At 44.0% G+C, this 21,659-nt stretch overlaps 1 protein-coding gene across 2 annotated transcripts in view; it reads right to left on the bottom strand.

Moving 5' to 3' along the window:
• TRDMT1 (tRNA aspartic acid methyltransferase 1) overlaps positions 1-20,050 on the bottom strand; it is a 64,091-nt gene extending 44,041 nt beyond the window's left edge. The window contains exons 1-2 of one of the 2 annotated variants that reach the window (XM_054725962.1): positions 19,967-20,050; positions 5,408-5,517 (exon numbers count right to left, since the gene is read on the bottom strand). In XM_054725962.1, coding sequence (XP_054581937.1) covers positions 5,408-5,517; positions 19,967-20,030 — 174 coding nt within the window. In that variant the 5' untranslated portion in view covers positions 20,031-20,050. Of the gene's footprint in view, positions 1-5,407; positions 5,518-19,532; positions 19,590-19,966 lie in introns of those variants that run through there. The other variant, XM_054725963.1, reaches the window with a different exon arrangement.
• Positions 20,051-21,659: the final 1,609 nt, after the last annotated feature.

Below are 21,659 nucleotides of genomic sequence, written 5' to 3'. Positions count from 1 at the left end.
TTTTAAGGGGGAGGGAGCACAAAAACCTGTATCACAAGAAAACTTTGATTTAAAAAATAAAAAGTGCAGAAAATAGTAGATACACAGGTAAATATAAAATATTTCCTGTCTTTTTTAAACCTTTTAATAAATATTTGACTACTTAATCCAAAAAACAATAACAATGTATTTCTGAATTCGTAACATATGTAGCAGTAAAATGCATGGCAATAATAGCAAAATAGACAGGAGGGGGAATGAAAGTACCCTGTTGTAATTTTACATGAACTATTATACTGATATTTAAAGGTAGGCTCACATAAATTAAAGATGCATATTTTAAACCCTAGAAGAGCCACTAAGAAAATAAAACAGATATATAATAAGATATACTTAATAAGCCAAGAGTAGAGAATAATGAATATTAAAAAATCAAAAGGAAGGCAGAAAAAGAGAATAAAATCCTATATAATAAAACCCTAATATGCAAATCGACCGAACGGCAGAACAACTGGCAGAATGACCAGTAGCTATGATGTGCACTGACCACCAGGGGGCAGACGCTCAAGGCAGGAGTTGCGCTCTGGTGGTCAGTGAGCTCCCACAAGGGGAGCACTGCTCAGCCAGAAGCTGGTCTCATGGCTGGTGAGTGCAGCGGCAGTGGCAGGAGCCTCTCCCACCTCCGCTGCAGGTAGGCAGCAAGGAGGAGTCCCGGACTGCAAGAGGGATGTCTGACTACCGGCTTAGACCTGATTCCCGGGGTGATGGGGCCTAATCCGGCAGGCGGACATTCCCGGACTGCAAGAGGGCGCAGGCCAGGCTGAGGGACCCCCTCCATCTGAGTGCAAGAAATGTGGTGCACCGGGCCTCTAGTGATTAAAATAAAAGATTAAAAAAATAGAAAACCAATGATAAGATAGTAGAATCAAGCCCAACAATATTAACACTAAAAGCAAATGGTATAAACAATCTAATTAAAAGGCAGAGATTCTCAGAATAAGTAAAAAATCAAAAGTGAACTGTATGTTGTCTACAATAAATCTAATTTCAATATAAGGACATAAATAGGATAAAATTAAAACATATACACACAAATATTAATCATAAGAAAGCAGAAGTGGCTATATTAATATTAGGAAATGTAGACCAAAAGAAAACAGGGGGAAATGGGATAAACAATGATTTCTTAGGATATAAAAAGTGTCCCATAAAAGAATAAGGTAATAAATAACTTCTGCACTTTGATGAACTCAATTAAGGAAATTAAAACATGAATTACAAAAGTGGAGAAAATATGTTATACATATTTCTAATAAACAACTTGAATTCAGAAAACTTAAATAACTCTTAAAATTAAATGATAACACAAGCATACCAAAAAATAAATATTGGGCAAGAAATTTCATCACAGAAAACATAGAAATGGCCAATAAGCATATGAAAATATACTCAATATTGTTCATCATTGGAAAAATGCAAATTAAACTCATAATACCACCAAAAAAAAAAAAATCATAATATCACTATGCTCATAGAGTGGCTAAAATTTAAAATACTGATCATAGCAAGTGTTGGTAAAATGTTAAACAACTTAAAGACTTAAACATTGATTGTGAGAATGTAATATGATACAAACACAATAGAACCAAGCAAAGTTTAATATAATTGCAGATCAAGCATTTAGAAGTCAAGCATCTTCTTAAATTTCAATTCTTTCAGAGACTAAAATACTGGTCTCTCTCTCTTTCTCTCTCTATCTCTCTCAAACTAGAAATTAAAAAAAAAAAGGCAAAAACAGCATGTTATCTTTTGATAAACTATCAAACATTAATTCCATTCTCCTAAACCTTTTCATTTATACACTAGAGGTCCAGTGCACAAAATTTGTGCAAGGATGTGGTCCCTCGGCCTGGCTGGCGATCGAAGCACAAGTATCTGGTGTGGAAGGGCAGGTCCCAGCTGACCTCTGGGCCCAGGACAGCACCTGGGCCCCCGGAACCCCACGCAACCCCTCTGCCTGAGTCACGGCGCCCAAGTCCCCACGTGGAGATGCAGTAAGCGCGGCTGGACGCCGCGGGCCGGGGCACAGCATGGACCTCTGGGCCACCCAGCAGCGCCGCAAGGAAGCCACACAGAAGTCACACAGATAGCGCGCTCTCTCCCAGCTGGCTTTGGCAGAACGGCTCCTGCGTGAACCCACAGGGAGCCTGACCAGCCCCTGAGGTCCCAGGGGCTGCGGCTGCGGCCCTGCTCACCCAGAAGCCCATTGGGGCTGCCAGCACCTCCACTGCAGCCCACTGCCAGTGCCTTGTTGCCGACACCTGCCATGTTCCACGCCACCCCCTGGTCGAACTCCTGGTCAAGGGGACAATTTGCGTATTAGGTTTTTATTATATAAGACTAGAGGCCCGGTGCATGAAATTTGTGCACGTAGGGGGGTCCCCTCAGCCCAACCTGCACCCTCTCCAATCTGGGACCCCTTAAAGGATGTCCAACTGCCGGTTTAGGCCCGATCCTGAGGATTGGGCCTAAACCGGCAATCAGACATCCCTCTCACAATCCGGACCACTGGCTCCTAACCGCTCACCAGCCTGCCTGTTTGCCCCTAACTGCCCCACCCCCCGTCATCCTGATCACATCTAACCTCCTCTGCCTGTTGGCCTGATCGCCTGTAACTGCCCCCCCTGCCGGCCTGGTTGCCCCTCACTGCCCCTCTCTGCCGGCCCGGTTGCCCTTCACTTCCCCCACCTGTGCCAGCCTGGGTCGCCCCATGCAGCCTGCTGTTCGGTCGTTTGGTCGCCCCTCACGGCCCCCCTGCCAGCCTGGTCACCCTATGCAGCCTGCTGTTCGGTCATTTGGTCGCCTCGCACTGCTCCCTCCCCCCCCCGCCCCCCCGCCAGCCTGGTTGCCCCATGCAGCCTGCTGTTCAGTCATTGCGTGAGGGCATCTTGTCCAATTTGCATATTACCCTTTTATTAGTATAGATATCTTCCATTAATTTTAGAGAGGAAGGGAGAGGGAGAGATGGAAACATCAATGATGAGAGAAAATCATGAATTGGCTGCCTCCTGCACACCCCCCTGGGGATCAAGACCACAACCTGGACATGTACGCTGACAGGGAGTCAAACTTTGACCTCCTGAGTCATAGGTCCACGTTCAACCACTGAGCCACGTCCGCCAGGCTCTTGTTCTCATTTTAAAGAAGAGAGAATTAACACTTCAGAGGTCGACCTGCCCAAAACAGCCAAGTGGCAAAGCCTGGGGGGTAAGGGGGACTGGCTCTAAACACACACTCATAAGACCTCTGTGTTAATCGGTTCAGCCAGGGGGGCGGGTGGACACTGTCTCTGGCTCTTCAAGCAGCACTTCCTTGAGGCCCTCAGATTCCCTGCATGACCCCCCCACCCTCCCTACTTGCCATCAGAGCTGAGGAGGGAAGAGGATGGGAAGAGCTACCTGCAGTTCACCTGGAAGGGGCATGGGAGGGGGAGGGAAGGGCAGAACTGGGAGCACCACAGACCCTGGTGGGAGTTAGAGGCAGCGATCTGGATGCTTATCACCCTGTCCCAGTGTCTCAGGAGCCTTTCTTTCTCCAGTAGCACCGCAAGCATTGCCTTAGGCCCTGGTCTCAGCTTTTCTGTTCTGTGGTGCCGGATCCACTCTGTCCTAGAAACAGGAGTCGGAAGTTGGAGTCAGACCACCTGGGCAAGCCCTTTGCATTGGACCCTGACCACTTTTATGTCATGCGTGACCTGGGTTCTGGGCACAACTGATCTGTGTGTCCACAAGGGGCCTTCATTTTCCTAGTTTTCAATGTGTGCTTTCCATAATACTGTACATTCTGTTTTGTTGTTTGTTGTAGCAAAAATAAAACCATGTGCTTGTTTCCAATAAGCACCTGTCATCACTGAAGAGAGCTTGGGGGTGCAGGGTCGGGGGAGGAACGTGGAGGGATTAGGGCAGCCAGACAGGAATGACCCGCCTCCTGGATGTTGGGGTAGGAGGCTGGTCATGAACATTCCACGTCCCTCATGTGGAGCTCAAACTAAAGTCTGGGTTTTAGAGTCAGAGCCTCAAAACAGACGGGATCTGACCCCAGGCCCCCTGCCAGTAGCTGCCGGAGACCCTGCCTTCCCAGAGGCCAAGTCGAGCATGGGGTCTCCTCCCTTTCCCCCTTCCCCCCCCCCCCACCACACACACACTCTGGCTTCTTCAAGCTCTGGCTTCCCTCCAGCACACCCTAAAGCCACCACGTCCTCTGCCACAGTTTTCATTGTCTCCACATCACCCTCGGGGAGGGTGCTGTCGCCTCCTGCTGTCTCCCTGCCTCCTCTTCCCTTTCAGTCTGCTTCTGACACAGAAGCCAGTGGATCCGCACCTACAGCCCCAGCACCTCCCCCTGCACTCAGGGGACACCAGGTTCTCACAGGCCCTCAATCCCTGCAGGATGTGCCCCTAACCCAGCCTCAATCCCCTTCCATTCGGCCTCTTGCTTGTCCTATTGCCCCTCCATGGGCTGTCTCCTGTCCAATGCCCTTCTCCAGGCATCCGCCTGGCTCTCCTCCATCCGCCCACTTGCCCTCAGTGAGCCTCCCTTTGCCCCTCCCTCACAGAGCCCCTATGTGGCTTCATTCCCAAGTTTTCAGGGTGCCCATGCCCTCTAATGGCTGCACCTCACGTCTGTCCGAGGCTGTTTCCTCCCACACCCCCATCCTGTCCTGGAGGAACGCACGCTCAGTAGGACAGGGCTGCTGGCTCCCTGCTGCTCTGCGAGCACCCAGGCATGCCTAGGACACGGCGGGTGCCCAGTCAGTGATACGGGTTGAGTAAGATGCTCAGGCAGCCGTGTTAGGTGTAAAGACCATTGGAAGGCAGACTCAGTTGGAGCCAAGAGCCGGTGAGCTCTCAGCACAGAGCTCAGGGCGGGGCCATGGGAGTCAGTTGTTCCTTTTCTCGCAAGAAGGCGGGACGAAGAGAATGAAAAAGGAGCAGTGTATATTTTCCCTCAACTACTTAAAAGCTGATGATCTCATTCCATTCTTAAAGCTATGAATAGAAAGCCTTAGATCAACCCTGTGAGGTGGGTTCTGGGATTGTCTGAGATTCCATGGAGAGTACACGGCCTTCACCTGGCACAAGGACAGTGCTTAGTAACCGCCAGCTTTTAGTGCTGTCATTCGTGCACTGGTAGGGGGCAGCCTGCGGGGATCAGCCCGCTGTGGAAGCGCTGTGCACTGACCACCAGGGGGCAGCTCCTGTGTGGAGCGTCTGGTCGAATGGTCGTTCTGGTCGTTCCACCGTTCGGTCGCCGGGCTTTATTACATAGGATAACTTATCATTGAATTAAGGTAATAGTATCTTGCAGTGTTTTTCAATCACATTCTCCTTGCTATATGCTTATTAAAACAATAATAATAGCTACTCACTTCAATTGTCTTGGCTAGTAACTGTGTTTGAGGAAAATTATACTTGTATACTTCATTAGCAACATCGTTTACATCAATGGCAGCCACCACATGTGCAGGTATACCGCTTTCTGTAATGAGAAATGGAATATCTTAAAATGTAAAGTCCTTAACATCGATTTTTTCATTACAGAGAAGTTAAAATAATGAAATGTAGTACATTTCCTCACTTCTTCAATTAACTAGTTCAGTGATTTTCAACCACTGTGTCACAAGAATTTTTAAAACATGCAATACCTGGCTATTTAGTCAGGGGCACTGATTCTTTTCCCTTAGATTGTCAAATAAAAAAATGACAACAATTAACACAATAGCTGTCCAGTGTGAATGAATCAAAATTATCCCTATTTTTTTGTCAGGTCAGCAAAAAAATATATTTTTTGGTGTGCTGCAGAATTTTCGTAATTAGTTTATGTGTGCCATGAGATGAAAAAGGTTGAAAATCACTGATCTAGTTGAATTTCAGATTATCAACTGACGACCAACCCGGGTATGAAGTGGAATATGTAGTACCTCTGGTTCATCTCTCTAACAGCATACCAAAGCTAAAAATAAGATTTAAATGTTTTAGTCGTTATCTCTTCTATTTGCTTTCCACCCTCCATTAAGATATATATTCATAAGTAGAAGGTTTTCCTAAGTTAAACCAAAAATAGGAAACAGAAATATATTCTTAAAAGCCATATCACTTGGAACCTTAGATAAATAACTATTATTTGTTCCTCACCTTCTAATATCAATACAAAGCTGCTCCCCAATACCACTGAAAATGCTTTTAGGTAATTTATTTTTTAAGTAATAGGCTGATTGAGATATAACTCACAGGACACAAAATTCACCCATTTAAGATTTAGGTAAGCTTTTAAATGAGATGAGCAATTAATTGGCATCCAAATGTAAAAAGTTCACGACCAAATATTAAAAATCTGAACAGAATGGGAGAGAATATAAGAAGAGTAAGGAAAATAATTACAAGGGCATACCTTCAACTGTCTTGCTGCTAAAGAAAAGCATGTTGAAAATGCTTTCAGATTCAGAAAATTCTGCCATAGTCTTTAAATGGCAATCAAAATTTGAACTATGTAAGAGTAGCTGCTATTATATTTTTCAATTACCATCCTCTATGCCCTTCTTCCTCAAAACACACTATGTGTTTACCCTGTTCCAAGTCAAGGGAATAATTGAAGAGTTTTAAAAATAAAAGTATCTGAGACCTCTTAGAAAAATCATCAGAGAAAATATTACAAAAGTACATAGTAGCTTCAAATAGCCATTTCTTTAATACCCATTTGCTGTTAATAGCTTAGATAGCCCAAGTATCAAAAAAAAAAAAAAAAATAGGATGTGAGGAGCTAGGGTTCATGAAGTAGGCATCTATAATAATAATCTATAATAATAAAAGCGTAATATGCTAATTAGACCGGATGACCTTCCAGAGGAAGCCGGGGCTGCGAAGGAAGCCCGGGTCCCAGGTGCCAGAGGGAAGCTGGTGCCGGCAGCTGGGGGAAGGAAGGCCTACTCTTGCACGAATTTTGTCTAGGCATAAAATACAAGATGGGGCAATAAAGAAGGCTCACACATTTAGAAATCACAACCATACACTGAGGCCTAGAGGAGATGATGCCAGAGAGAAAAAAGGGCATGTATGTCTCTTAAGTAAATATATATTAAATATCTACTGGGCTCAAGACACTTGGTTAGGACCAATTATCTCCTAGGTACCCTGCTGCCTTGTATATAGGTCACAGGAAACTTTGAATTCCTGTTAGTAATATTACAGGTGGCTGCCTCTAATAGAGTGTAAATTAAATAACTAATTACTTGCCATAATATAAAATAAAAGTATAAACTGTATCTTTGTCAAAAGCATCAGAGAGATCTTGAAACATAAATAAAAAAGGCTTTTAAACAATAAAAAAATTAGTATATAAAGATCACTTTGCAAAATCACCTATTATAATTCAGGTCAAGAACTAACCATTATAAGAGCTCAGAATTAAATAAACTTCACTGAACAATTTAATTGTTTTGCTAAATAAAAGATGTAATTTGCAATATATGCAACAAACTGAAAGTGCCTGGAGTTGGTTAATACAATTATTTAAGCAAGCAAGAATCACACACACACACACACACACACACACACACACACACACACACGCATGCATACACACAGCATTTAAATAGCAATAATGTTCCTTCTTTTTCTGATCACTCTTTCTGGAAAAGTTGTGGGGAAGAGCCACTGCTTAGTAGTAGTAAAAAGGTACATTTCTTCTTTTCCTTCTTTATAATTTATTTTCTGATCTACATCTCATATAGGTGAGTAATTATTTGAATTACCTCCTTAAAAGCACACCTGAGATATCTAATCAGGTATGTTAACACTGACATCTAGTTGTGAAATGGAAGATCAGCTGAATACATCCAATGTCTGTTTCCTTTCATTTAAAGTAATAGCTTCATTAAGAATAAAAGTACTAAGCAAAACAAGACCTGCAAGGACTCTAAATTTAAAATCATTGCCAAACATTTTATCACTAATAGCAAAGTACATTTTTTGTTTTGTTTTGAATATTTTTGCATTTCAAAAATCACAAATTATTTCTGTAAAATAAAATGAAAAATAAGTTTAAAAATATTTTTTCTTAATCCTTAGAAGTTTAACTAGTAGTCAACCAAAACCAATTTACTTTGGGTTAAGACACACTCAGGGGTGGGGGACATCTGGCCCGTGGGCCATATAAGGCCTCACAATCATTTGGTCTGGCCCTGCCAAGGTATTAGGGGTGAGTTCATTAAATGCTTGACCAAATATAGCAAGCTAATTTTTAAGTTGATAATTTTGTATGGCCCGCAAATGATGTTACAAATATCCAAATGGCCTTTCCCCACCCCTGCTTTTATTGTTTTATTATTTTTAAATATATTTTTATTGATTTCAGAGATGAAGGGAGAGGGAGAGATAGAAACATCAATGAGAGAGAAGCACTGATTTGCTGCCTCCAACACACCCCTTACTGGGGATCAAGCCCTGTAACCCGGGCATGTGCCCTTGACCGAAATCAAAGCCAGGACCCTTCAGTCCCCAGGCCAAAGTTCTATCCACTGAGCCACATCAGCTTGGGCCCCATTCCTGCTTTTAGATCATTGCTACATAGATCTGACTAAATATAACAGCCCATCAATCAAAAAGTGGATGGAACTGTTTGAGATTTGTGTACAGACCAGACATGGGGAAGTGAGGTGCTAAATTAATGTTTTAAAAAAGGCACATTGAGGGAGTTCACTTGGAAAGGAAAATAAAGATGCTATGCCAGATAATATAAAGAGAAGAGGAGGAAATGAATCTTGAAGAGGACCTTGAAAAAACAAATTAGAAATTTTTATTAGAAAATAAATAAGAAATTTTTCCAGTAAGTCTCTAGAAAAGTCCACTTAAAATGATGTTGGCATATTGGGGTAGTTTATACAGCTACTGCTTTCCCTATGTCTCTCTTTCTCTTTCCCTCCCTTGCTTTCACTTTCTTACCATACCTTAAGCTTCCCTGTGCAGAAGAAAAGCAAGAAAAAAAGGCAGTTTGGTAGAGGTCAAACAATCCTGTACAACCCTGCATCACCCTTAGCCTTGGGCATGCAGGAAGCCTCAATTTCCAGGGACATAATCTAGTCCCTAAAGAAAAGTTTAATAGGCAGTTGAAATTAGAGTTAACTTGAAACTCTAGAACAGCTTTGTTCATCAGTGATGAACTGTAATGATGAAAATGTTCTGTATCTGTGCTGTCTAATATGGTGGTCTCTAGCCACATGTGATTACTAAGTGCTTAAAATGTGGCTAGTGCAACTAAGGAACTGAATTTTTCATTTAATTTAATTTTAATTCATTTAAATCTCAATAGCTACATATGGTTGTGGCTACCATACTGGGCAGCACAGCTCTCTCTATACTCATTGGTATTGCTTTCATCAGTTGTCCTGCATAGAAAGCCTTATATAGAGTGGGTATCATGCCATGACAGCCTATGGAGTCAGAGAACTCATGTTCAAATTCTGGATGTGACACTTATTAGTTACGTAGCCCCTAAGCCTCAATTTCCTTATCAATGAAGTGGACATACAGTATTTTTCCGTGTATAAGATGCTGTTTTTTTCTAAAATCGTTAGACTGAAAATCAAGAGGCGTCTTATACAAGGAAGTCAGCCGAGGAGGGAGCAGCACGGGTGTATAGCTGCCCATACCTCGTCAAACAGGCTCCCTCCAATCACAAGCCTCATTGTTACTGATGTCAGCTGATGCTGCAATTGTAGGTGGAGATGGAGAGTGTGCAGATGCAACAGGGACCGGAGCCTTCTGAGCCCACAAAGATGTCAAAAAAATAAAAAGACAAATACCGGTAAGCGATTGTCTTACTCAGCAAATTTCAAACTGAATGTGATCAGCTATGCAAAAGAGCATGGAAACAGAGCTGCAGAGACACAATCTGGACCTCCTCCCACTGAGTGTATGATCAGACAGTGGAGAAAACAGGAAGAACAACTCCTTCAAATGCCAAAAAAGAAGGCCTTAAGAGGATAACCAATAAAATTGGCAAACTTGGAGCAGATTTGGATTATGGAGCAGCATCAGAGTGGCTTATGTGTGTCAACCAAGCTTATTCAATCTCAGGCAAGAATGTTTGCAAGCGAAATGAACATTGTTGATTTTACAAGAAAGGCAAAATGGTGCTTCAAATTCATGAAGATAGAAGGGTTGGCCATGAGAACATGAACAAAGTTAGCTCAGAAAATGCCACCAGTTTATGAGGATGATCTCACATATATAGACAGTGATTCAGAAGACAGCAGTGATACAATAGAAGTTGAAGAAATTGATATGTCTGGAACTAATAGTGATGCAGAAGAGAACAGTGATGCAACAGAGGCTGAATAAAGTGATATGCTGCATAATATCATATTACTAGTATGCAAACATTACCTGCAGTAATCTATACTAATAAAAGCGTAATATGCAAATCGACTGAACGGCCGAACAGCAGAATGACCATCCGGATGACCACGCTATGGCACGCACTGGCACCAGGCCAGCCAAGGCCAGTGCAATATGATTGGTCAGGGGGCCCTGCCATTGCCCCATGATTGCCCTGCAGAGGGAGGCCCAGGCCACCCTCTATGGGACGATTAATCAGGGGGCTCTGCAGAACTGGGGGGGGGGGGGGGTGTGGCGGTGAACGTGGGCAGCGCCAGGCCAAGGCGGGTGTGGGAAGGGCCATGAAGCCGGCAGCCGGGGGAAGGAAGGCCTACCCTTGCATGAATTTCGTGCATCCGGCCTCTAGTTACTAAATAAAAATGTTTTCTGTTTTATGTTTAAAATATTGATTTCTTAATTTTGGGTTGGAAAGGTGGGGGGCATCTTATACATGAGGGCATCTTATACACGGAAAAATATGGTAATAGCAGTTACCACAAAGAGCTGCTATAAAAAGTAAATGAAATATGTAAAACACCTAGTATATAGTAGATTTTCAATAATTATTAAAATTCCTATTCATTGCCTGACTTCTCATTGCCTGACTTCTAACTGGAATATTATAGATTAAACTAGGGGCCCAGTGCACAAGTTCGTTCACCTTGAAAGGAACTGTGGGCCTCAAGGCTGCAGTGGGCACAGGGGCAGGTCTCGGCCCAACCTCCACACCCCCGCCCAGCCCCTCCCCCCATGGCCCTCGATCCCCTTTCTGCCGGCAGCTCCACTCCCGCTGCCGCTGCTCCCACACGCTGATGGCACTGGCCCCATTCGCACCCGCTGATGGCGCCGAGAGATTGGGGCCGGCGCCAGCAGCGGGTGCGAGAGGCAGCTGCTGGCCCCAAATGCCCCTCAGGAGCAGGGAGAGGTGGAGAAGCCCTGAAGGGCGATCAGGGCTGGCAGTCGCCACTCGCACCCACAGACGGCGCCCAGCGATCAGGGTCAGCACCGGGTATGAGCGGCGGCTCCGGCACTGGCAGCGGGTGCGAGCAGGGCTGGCGTTGGCAGCAGGTGTGAGCACTGGGCAGGACCGTGGCATGTAGGAGCAAAGAATTTTCAGTAACCACCAGAGGATCGCCCTGATGACAGCGAACGGCGCCCTGCCTTGGTCTGGTGCCCCCGCTCACCTGCTCCACTATCCTGCCACAGCCAATGCCCGCCACGTTCCACACGTGCCCCCTAGTGGTCAGTACATGTCACAGCGACCAGTTGTTAAGTTGGTCGGTTGTTCTGCCATTCGGTCTATTTGCATATTAGGGTTTTATATATATAGATAGACAAAATAATAATTATTATTTTATTAAAGCTAAGAAATTATACAGTGAGAAAACTTAAGTTAGAACTGTTTATCTGGATGACAAATTTCAGGAAAAATATTCTGAAATATTTCAGAGTAACATATGAAGAAGAGATCTTCTTCACAAAACACAGTAACTAGATGGTTCCAATCTCTACTATAAAACACTAAGAGAAAATAGACTAAATTTGAATCCCAAGAGATTAGCATTACCTAAAGGAAAAACTTTCCTTTTTATCTTTTAATTGTTAGGTAACAATCAAAGCAGCAGCATTTCAAAGGGAAAACAGAGCTTCTTTAGTGATAGCTGTTCTATCTCTTTCTAATAGCCAATGTTATGATAAAAATAATCTAAATAAGTCTGGCCATGCAAAAATATTAAGCAAGAGATTACTGAGGAGAGAAAATATGTGAGGTTGATTATCATTGTGCCAAAATTCCAACACTTTCGCTTCTGAGATTTTGAGTATAACATGGTGTAGTTATTAATATTGGTATTGCTATTAATGTCATTCATATTAGATCTTTGAGTTGTTTATTTAATGTAAGATTGTGCTAAGTTTTCTAAATGTTGATAATGATTACTAATAATAAAATAAAGCTTAATTTCTTTGATTTTTCAGACTTTCATTTCACAGTTCTTTGAATGATTACTACTCCACAGCTCTTTTTACAAAAGGCATTTGGTGTTTAAAATAATTTATTGTCCTAAAACTAAGAAATCACTCCTTACATCAAGTTTTAATAACTTTTAAGATAAAATCACTTAGAAAGTGATATGAGATTGTTTATTTTAAAATTCCATTTTGTTTAAAGGGAAAATAAACCTTTATTTGTTTTTGTTTCTTAGTTTAGAGACCTTACAAAGGGAGATGATCAGTGATCTATGTGGACATTTTATTTATAAAATACACATAGGTCAATTTTTTAAAAATATGAAAGCTTCAAGTGCTCATTTTCTAAACTCACATCAGTAAATTTACACTCATGGGGTTCTCCAGGATTCTTTCTGGACTCCAGCCAAATCGTTTACTGCTTACAAGTCTAGTGCTTCACCAAACCCCTTCCGGTTAAAATCCGAAGTTCTTAGTGTAATCTGGACCCTGTGTACTCATACAGCATTCTCTCTCAACATTATCCCTTGACCATCCCCACATTCTCTTCCAATTCACACTTGCCACACTCATACACATACACTTTTCCCTCGGGTAAAAGCAAACTACTTATCATGCCCCAAATGGGCCATAATTTCTCAAACCTAGTATCGCTGCATATAGTTACAAGACCTATCCCATGCTGCCCAACCACTAACACCAGTTCTCTTGTACTGGATCATTCTTATTGGTTCCTCAGGACTCATTCAGCTCATGCATGACTCCTCCAGGAAGCTCTCAAGAGGAAAGTTTTGCATTTATACCAGGACACTGTCTCTCTCACTAGACTATGCTATCTGATAGAGCTCAGGCCACGTCTCATGCATCTGGGCACTTGCAGCACCCAGAAACTGCAATAACTGGTACCCACAGGCCCTCAATAGCCTTCTGTTGACTGAATTGATGCATGAGTATGAGTGAATTTGATTTCTAAAATCAACTTCTAATTACTGTTAATTACACTCTTCACTGTCCTAATCCTGAGAACAGGACTAGCTTAAATAAACTTAAATAAGCTTGTACTTATGTGATTATCTATGACTACTGCAAAGTTCATTTTTAAGTAGATTGACATTTAGGTCAAATTTTTACCTTGGAAACAAAATTAAGATAAATCCTATTTATCTTACAAATATCTTAAATCCAGCAATAGTGATACTGTCAGGCAGTTAGTATTTATGATAGTACCTATCATGTCCTGGGCACGCTTCTAGGTAGTCAGAATACAAGACAAGTGGACATTGTGTTCTGCTTTGCCAGTAGTCCCAGATTTTCATTTGGGATCTTAACTCACTCACTATTTGTAAAAGTGTTCAGATAGCCCCAAACTCTCCACCCCCAGTTTCTATGAAAGCATGTGTAAAACGCCTAAATATTTCTCTGCAAACCTTGTCCATGTAACATTCAACAAATATTACCTATGATTTTTTAAATCAAGGCTGTCATAGGCATACACTACAGGGATCTTTTATTGAGATAGAGAGAGAAAATATATATATTCGTATGTCCTGAAGAGGAAGATTTAGGATAAGAATATCTAGTTATCTAGCTATTTCTCTGCCTGTGTTTGAATTAAGCGCCACCATTTCCAACATACCGGAATCAAACCCGGGATCCTTGAGTCCACAGGCCGACGCTCTATCCACTGAGCCAAACCAGTTGGGGCCAATTTGTACTTCTTAATCCCTTCACCTTTTTCACCTATCCCCCAAATCCCCCCCCCACCCCCGCAATCTGGCAACTGTCAAAATGTTCTCTGTATCTATGAGTCTGTTTCTATTATGCTTATTAGTTTATTTTGTTTTTTAGAGTCAATGCTTGATAAGTACGTTTTTATTCTCATTTTATTATTCATATTTTTTGTCTTCTCTTTTTCTTAAAGACAACCCTTTAACATTTCATATAATACTGGTTTGGTAGTGAACTCCTTTAGCTTTTTCTTGTTTGTGAATCTCTATCTGACCCTCAATTCTAAATGAGAGCTTTGCTGGGTAGAGTATTCTTGGCAGTAAGTCTTTACTATTCATCACTTTGAATATTTCTTGCCACTTCCTTCAGGCCTGCAAAGTTTTGTTAAGAAATCAACTGAGTCTTATGGGAGCTCCCTTGTAGGTAACTAACTGCTTTTCTCTTGCAGCTTTTAAGATTCTCTGTCTTTGACTTTTTACATTTTATTTATGATGTGTCCTGGTGTGGGCCTCTGGCTTCATTTGTTTTAGACTCTCTGCACTTCCTATATGTCCATTTTCTTCACCAGGTTAGGGAAGTATTCTGTCATTATTTTTTCAAATAGGTTTTCAATTTCTTGCTGTTTCTTCTCCTTCCAGCACCCCCATGATGCAAATTTTGGTATGACTGAAGTTGTCCCAGAGGTTCCTTATGCTATACTCATTTTTTTTTTAATTTATTTGATTGATTTTGGAGAGAGGAAAGGAGAGGAAGAGGGAGAGAGAAGCACTAATTTGTGCATTCATAGGTTGATTCTTGTATATGCCCTGACTGGGGATTGAACCCAAAACTTTAGCATATCGGAATGATGCTCTAACCAGCTGAGCTAACTGGGCAGGGTATCATTTTTATTTTATTTTATTTTATTTTTGCTGTTCTGATTACATGGATTTTGCTTCCTTATATCCCAAATTGCTGATTTGATTCTCAGCTTTATCTACTCTACTCTTAATTCCCTATGAATCATTCATTTGTTAGTGTAACTTTCATTTCTGACTGGCTTTTTTTTTTTTTTTTTATGGTTTCCATGTCTTTTTTTATGCTTTCCAAAATTTCACTAAGTTCAATGAGCATCCTTATAACCAGTGTTTTGAATTCTGCATCTAACAGATTGCTTGTTTCCATTTTGTCTATTTTTTTCTGAAGTTTTATTCTGTTCTTTCATTTAGGCCATGTTTCTTTGTCTTCTCATTTTGGTAGCCTCCCTGTACTTGTTTCTATGTATTAATAGAGCTGCTATGTCTCCCAGGCTTGGTAGAGTGGCCTTACATAGTAAGTGTTCCATAGCGTCGAATGGTACAGAATCCCCAATCATTCCAGGAGTACTGGGCACTCTAGGTGTGACACCACCACCCACCATATGGCCTGTGTACACCCTCCAGATGTAGCTGAGCCTTGAATGCTGTTGGCACAACACTGAAAGGGAGTTACCTCCAGGCTATTGGCTGCTGGGACCACCTATCACTGTGGAGGATCAGCTGTGCAGGAGCCTACCCCATGGAACAGGACTTACTTCAGTGGGGCTCTGGTGCCCACTGAGTCTTCCTCTTGAGTGTGTTGCTTATGGAGGTGACTGGGTTGTGCTTCCACATGGTCTGAAGTTGTCCACTGGGTGTGCCGGCTCTGGGGTCGCCCCGGAGGTGCAAGCCAAGGTCAGCCACTGCCTGTGTTTCACCCAGAGCCACCTGGCATGTGCTACAAAGTAATCTACATATGGCTGCTATTTGTGTGGAGCTTGGATGTGCCCAGGTGAGGCCAAGCCGTGAACCAAGGCCGGCTGCTGCTAGTGCCAGAACTAGGGTCATGTAGCAGAGGTACAGGACACGCTGAGGTCAGATGCTGCTTGTTTGAGAGATTTTAGGAAAGTCTGAAACATGAGCCCAGTCAGGCCATTCATATGAAAAAGATAATAGAAACAGTTTGGTTGGGCCCACAAGGTGGGTGGGGCGAGGCCTGAAGGAATCCCCAGGGCAGGATGAACAGTGACAGCCAGGTTGATGGAGTCTCAGATGTGGTGACCATCTGCCAGCTCTTTGGGTTCAGGGGGTCTCAAAAAAGGAACCATGGGCTCTGCCAGCATTCCATCTGGCAGAAAGCTGTCCCCCTCCACCAGCTCTCGCCCTGATGTCAGACAATTCAGTTCCTGCCTGTATGTCCCTGATGCCTTTTTAACTGCTGCTATTGCTGGAGCTGAGGGGGAGCCTGAGTAAGTCCATGTGTGGGCCCTTTAAGAGAAACTGCCTGGGCTTCCAGCTGCCCTCCAACACACTCAGCAACACTTCCTGCTGGTTTTTACAGCCAGAAGTTATGGGAACCTGTCTTCCTGGCACTGGAATCCTGGGCCTGGTGTGGGGCTGGGACCATTTGTGTCTCAGGGAGGACCTCTGCAGCCGACATCCCTCCCAATTTTTATCCAATATATGTGGATGTGGGACTAGGCCATTCCAAGTCTCTGCCCCTCCTACCAGTCTCAATGTGGCTTCTTCTTCTTCTTCTTTTTAAAAAAATATTTTTATTAATTTTAGAGACGAAGAGAGAGGGAGAGAGAAACATCAATGATAAGAAAGAATCATTGATGGGCTGCCTCCTGCACAACCCCTAATGGGGATCAAGCCTGCAACCCACACATATGCCCTTGACCGGAAATGAACCTGGGACCCTTCAGTCCAAAGGCTGCTCTATCCACTGAGCCAAACGGGCTAGGGCATGGCTTCTTCTTTATATCTTAATTATAGAACTTCCATTCAGCTAGATTTCAGATGGGTCTGAATAATAGGCAGCAACACGTGCTAAGACGAAAATAAAAGAATAAGGAGGATAAGCAGAATGGGCAGAGACTGCAGTTTTCTGTAGTGGTCTGAGAAGATGATACCGAAGACAACAATGGAAAACTCCATGGCCATAAAAAAGAAGAAAATCTTACCTTTTGTGACAGCATGGATGGACATGGAGATAATTATGCTAAGTGAAATAAGCCAGTCAGAGAAAGACTTATATGTGGGATCTAATGAACAAAATAAACGGATGAACTAAATAGAAACAGAGGCATGAATACATGGAACAGACTGAGAGCTGTCAGCGGGGAGAGGGAGGGGGGACTGGATGAAAGGTGAAGGGATTAGCCAAAGAACATATGTGTGTAACCCATGGACACAGACAACAGTGTGGTGATGGACAGAGGGAAGGGGGGCAGGGTCTGGGTAGAGGTGGGTAAAGGAGGGGGAGGGAAATGGGTACATCTGTAATAATGTCAACAATAAAAATAAAGTAAAAAAATAATAATAAAACAAGATAAAATAAAGACAAGAGACTAGTCATGTGGCTAGGGACAGCATTCCAGACAGAGGGAACAGCAAGTACAATGGCCCTGAGGCTCAGATGTTCTTGGTGTGTTTACTGGTAGCAAGGAGACCATCATCCCTAATCCACTCTCAAGTAGTTAATATTGGTAATAGGATAATGTGCACCTTCCCAACCTTCTTCTAAGTCAAACTACACACACACACACACACACACACACACACACGCTGTATGTATGTGTCCAAATATAAAACAACTAGAATAAAAGTCAACCCCCAATCATTTTCCCTATGAGAAAATCCAAAATTAGATTTATGAACATTTTCATTATAAATGATGGAAGAATATAGCTGAAATAGTCAGGTAACCTCATGTTATATAACATTAATTCAGCACAGAGGCAGCAGGAAGGCTCTGTGGATCACAGGGTCAGCCAAGGAAAGCTACTCTGAAGAGGCCACATACGAACCAAGACATGAAAAATGAAATGCATCTGCTTTGGAAAGGTCTGGGGTTAAAGCACTGTGGGTAGAGACTATAGCAAAGGCCAGAATGTAGCAGGAACGTGAGGGTTTGAGGAATGCAGACAAAGAAGACCAGTGTGCCTAAAAAAGAGAACCAGAGGCAGACAGAAGCCAGATGTCACAGGCCTAGTAAGAATATGGGACTGTGATTCTAACCTCAAATGGAAGCCAGTTAAGCAAGGAAGTGACATGATCCAGTTTACTGTGCAAAAAGATCATTCTGCTACTATGTGGAGAAAGGATGGAGTGAGAAAGCAGAGTGGAAGCAGGGGGGCAGTTAGGAAATTACTTTAATATTTTAAATAAGAGAAAGTACAGCTTAGATTCACAGTGGTGGCAGTGATAATAGAAATAAATATGTGTACAAATTCAGGTTGCATTGGCTGACAGGAGAGAAAATATGTAACTGTTTCATTAACAAAACAAAAAAATTAAAATTATGAAGTTGCCCCTATCAAATTAGCAAAAGTTAAAACTGGATAATACAAATCCTGAAGACTATGTAGTTAAGACTATGTAGTTCATAAACATCTGAAAAGCAATTAGTTATTATTATCAAAAGCCTTAAAAATATTCTCATAATTTTTGACTTAGTAACTGGCACAAGATCAGTCTTTTATTGTTGAATGATTGAATTAGACTTTTAGAAAACATGCTTAAAGAGAAAATCAGGATTTATGCTCCAGGATATAACTAGCACATTTATACTTGCAATATCCAACACTTAAGGAGTGGCTGAACGATAGTGCATGGTAAAGTGCTAAGCAACATTTGAAATCACGTTTCAAGATCTAAGGGAAAATTAACTAAGGAAGCAAATAGTACTGGAGTTTTGTTTTCATGCTGGTAAGTTTTGATATGACAAACTGAACAGGGGAGAGCTAGCAAATAATTGGTAATAAAAACTGAACAATAATCTAGTCTAAAATCAAAACTCGATACATACTTTCAGAAAACTGACATGCTCAACTCATTACACAGTGTCTGTATCTTACGCTATTCGGTCTCTTGTTACCCTTGGTACTAAAAAAGGAAGCAGGGGAGTTTCAGTTTTGTGGTTGTCTTAGCAATTTCAGTATAAACATGCACGAAGCCTATTTGTCACTCTGTGTCCCCGGGGCCTAGCACAGTACCTGGCACAGAACAGGGACTTGCTCAATCCATCTTTCTTGAGTGAAAGTCACCAAAAAAATAAACTTTTCAGTTCCAACTTAGCGCCGAAGAATTTTAAGACGTCAAACTGGAAAGAGGTACCTAAAAGCTATGGTGCTAATAGCAATGGATAATATTTTGCGTGGCTACAATCTACCAGGCATCATTAAACTGTATGCTTCCTGTCTTCACTCCTCATATTCATTCTTCTCTGAAAGAATTACTTTTCACATTTTAAAACCAGGAAACAGGTTCAAAAATGGTCAAGAACTAGGCCAAAGTCACACAGCAACTGAGCTGGAGCTCCACCCCTCTCCCGCGCCTAAATGCACGGGGACAGGATGCACCACGAAGGGTGTTTCTTCTCAGTGACCGGAAGTGACCAGCTCTCAGGGTTCACGATTCCTACCGTGGATGGCAGGGATCCCGTAGAGCCCGGGGTCACCGGGGAGACCCGACCAGACCAGCGACCTCCCCTCCCCCCGGCGACTTCCTGGGGCGGGACCCTCTTCCCACGCCGCTCGGCGCTGCCACCCTAGGGCCTGAGCATCGGCCCTGGCCGGGGGCTCGCCCCTCCCGCCCTGTGGGTACCCTTTAGTGTGACTCCTGGCCTAGCCTTGAGGATCAGGACCCGGGAACTGAGCCCTCTGAGGGACAGGAAGAAGAGAGTCTCCACCGAGCAGCGGGAGGCGGCGGCCCGCAGGCGCTGTTTCCAGGACAACCGAGCCCCCCCCCCCCCACCCCCGCCGTCCCCGCCCCCGGCGACTCGCCGCTCCGCCCCTCGCTGGAGCCAGAGCTCCGAGCCGCGCCCAGAGGGAACGGAGGCGCTGCGTGCGCTCTCACCTCTCAGAGCCTGGTGCATGCCCCCCACGCCGCTGTACAGCTCCAGCACCCGCAGGGGTTCCATTCCCGCGCCGCCGCCGCCGCCGCCGCCACCCGGGAACTAGGCCTGCCGGTCCCCCAACTTCTCCCTCCGCCGGCGCCGCGCCCTGGCCTCGGGTTCCGCGGCTTTTCAGTTCCGCCCCTTCCTGCAGCTCAGGCTCAAGCCTTCACCTGGCAGCTGGGGCAGGGGACTGACGGGGGTCCACCCACGGGGGGACAAAGGGCATCTAACAGTGAGGTCTCACCAGTGAATAGCAGCCACTCTGTGGCCTCATGTACGATTTGTCACCCTTCTAAGGTGTTTTCAAGGGCCTTGGGAGGGAAGAAATCTGGAGCTCAGTGGAGGGGCAAAAATGTGCCTTTGCCTCAAAATAATTGGAATCCAGAAAACTCACTCTTCAGGCATGCCACTTTTCCAGAAGTCCCTCGAACGCCTGAATTGTTCCAACCATTTTCCATCAGCCTTGAGCACATAACACGTGCTTGGGTTACGGTGATAAATCTGACCAGCCTCTTCCCCAGAGAAGGTCCCAGAGTTACAAGTATGGAAATAGCACCTGTGCAGCAGAGCCCTGGTGCCTGCTATCATTGTTAGTGGCGCTCCTTATATTTTAGCTTGGAAACTACCCCTCCAAAGGATATGCTGTCAGTGCAATATAGGACTGTTTATGGACCTCCAAGTGCTAGGGCCTTTCTTCCCCAGGATGGTCCAGTGACCAAATTATTATAAACTAGAGGCCCGGTGCACGAAATTCGTATGGGGGGCGGTGTGTCCCTCAGCCCAGCCTGCACCCTCTCCAATCTGGTATCCCTCTCACAATCCAGGACTGCTGGCTCCCAACTGCTCGCCTGCCTGCCTGCCTGATTGCCCCTAACCACTTCTGCCTGCCAGCCTGATCACCCCCTAACCACTCCCCTGCCAGCCTGATCGATGCCTAACTGCTACCCTGCTGGCCCAATTGCCCTAACTGCCCTCCCCTGCTGGTCCGGTCACCCCTAACTGCCCTCCCCTGCCAGCCTGGTTCCCCCCAACTCCCCTCCCCTGCAGGCCTAGGTCCCCCCCAACTGCCCTACCCTGCAGGCCTGGTCACCCCCAACTGCCCTCCCCTACCCGCCTGGTTGCCCCCAACTACCCTACCATGCAGTCCTGGTCCCTCCCAACTGCCCTCCTCTCCTGGCCTGATCACCCACAACTGCCCTCCCCTGCCAGCCATCTTGTGTCCACATGGGGGCAACCATCTTTGACCACATGGGGGTGGCCATCTTGTGTGTTGGAGTGATGGTCAATTTGCATATTACTCTTTTATTAGATAGGATAAGAAGGGTTGTGTGGTAGAAAGATAGCAGAGACCTGAAGTTAGCCCTGGCATTGCCATTAACTGGTTGTGTGTGACTCTGCACTGAGCCTGGTTTCTTCATCTGTATAATGAAGGGGAAGGAAGAAGGGGAAATGATTGCTGAGAGCCATACAGCTTCAAGGAAGGTCCTGTGGCTGATTCAGTACTTGCAAAGGGGGTCCTGATTGGGCCACATGTTAATTATCTGCTCAAATTGAAATGATCTAGAAAGGAGACATTTTAAAAATCTGCTTTAAGCAAATGTACTCTTAAAACAACTCACAGAAATCATGTACACACTAACATCATATATGATG

Source organism: Eptesicus fuscus, chromosome 2 (assembly GCF_027574615.1).
Source record: "Eptesicus fuscus isolate TK198812 chromosome 2, DD_ASM_mEF_20220401, whole genome shotgun sequence".
NCBI lineage: Eukaryota > Metazoa > Chordata > Mammalia > Chiroptera > Vespertilionidae > Eptesicus > Eptesicus fuscus.
Note: the sequence above shows the minus strand (reverse complement) of the source record. Positions and strands in the feature narration are given on the sequence as shown.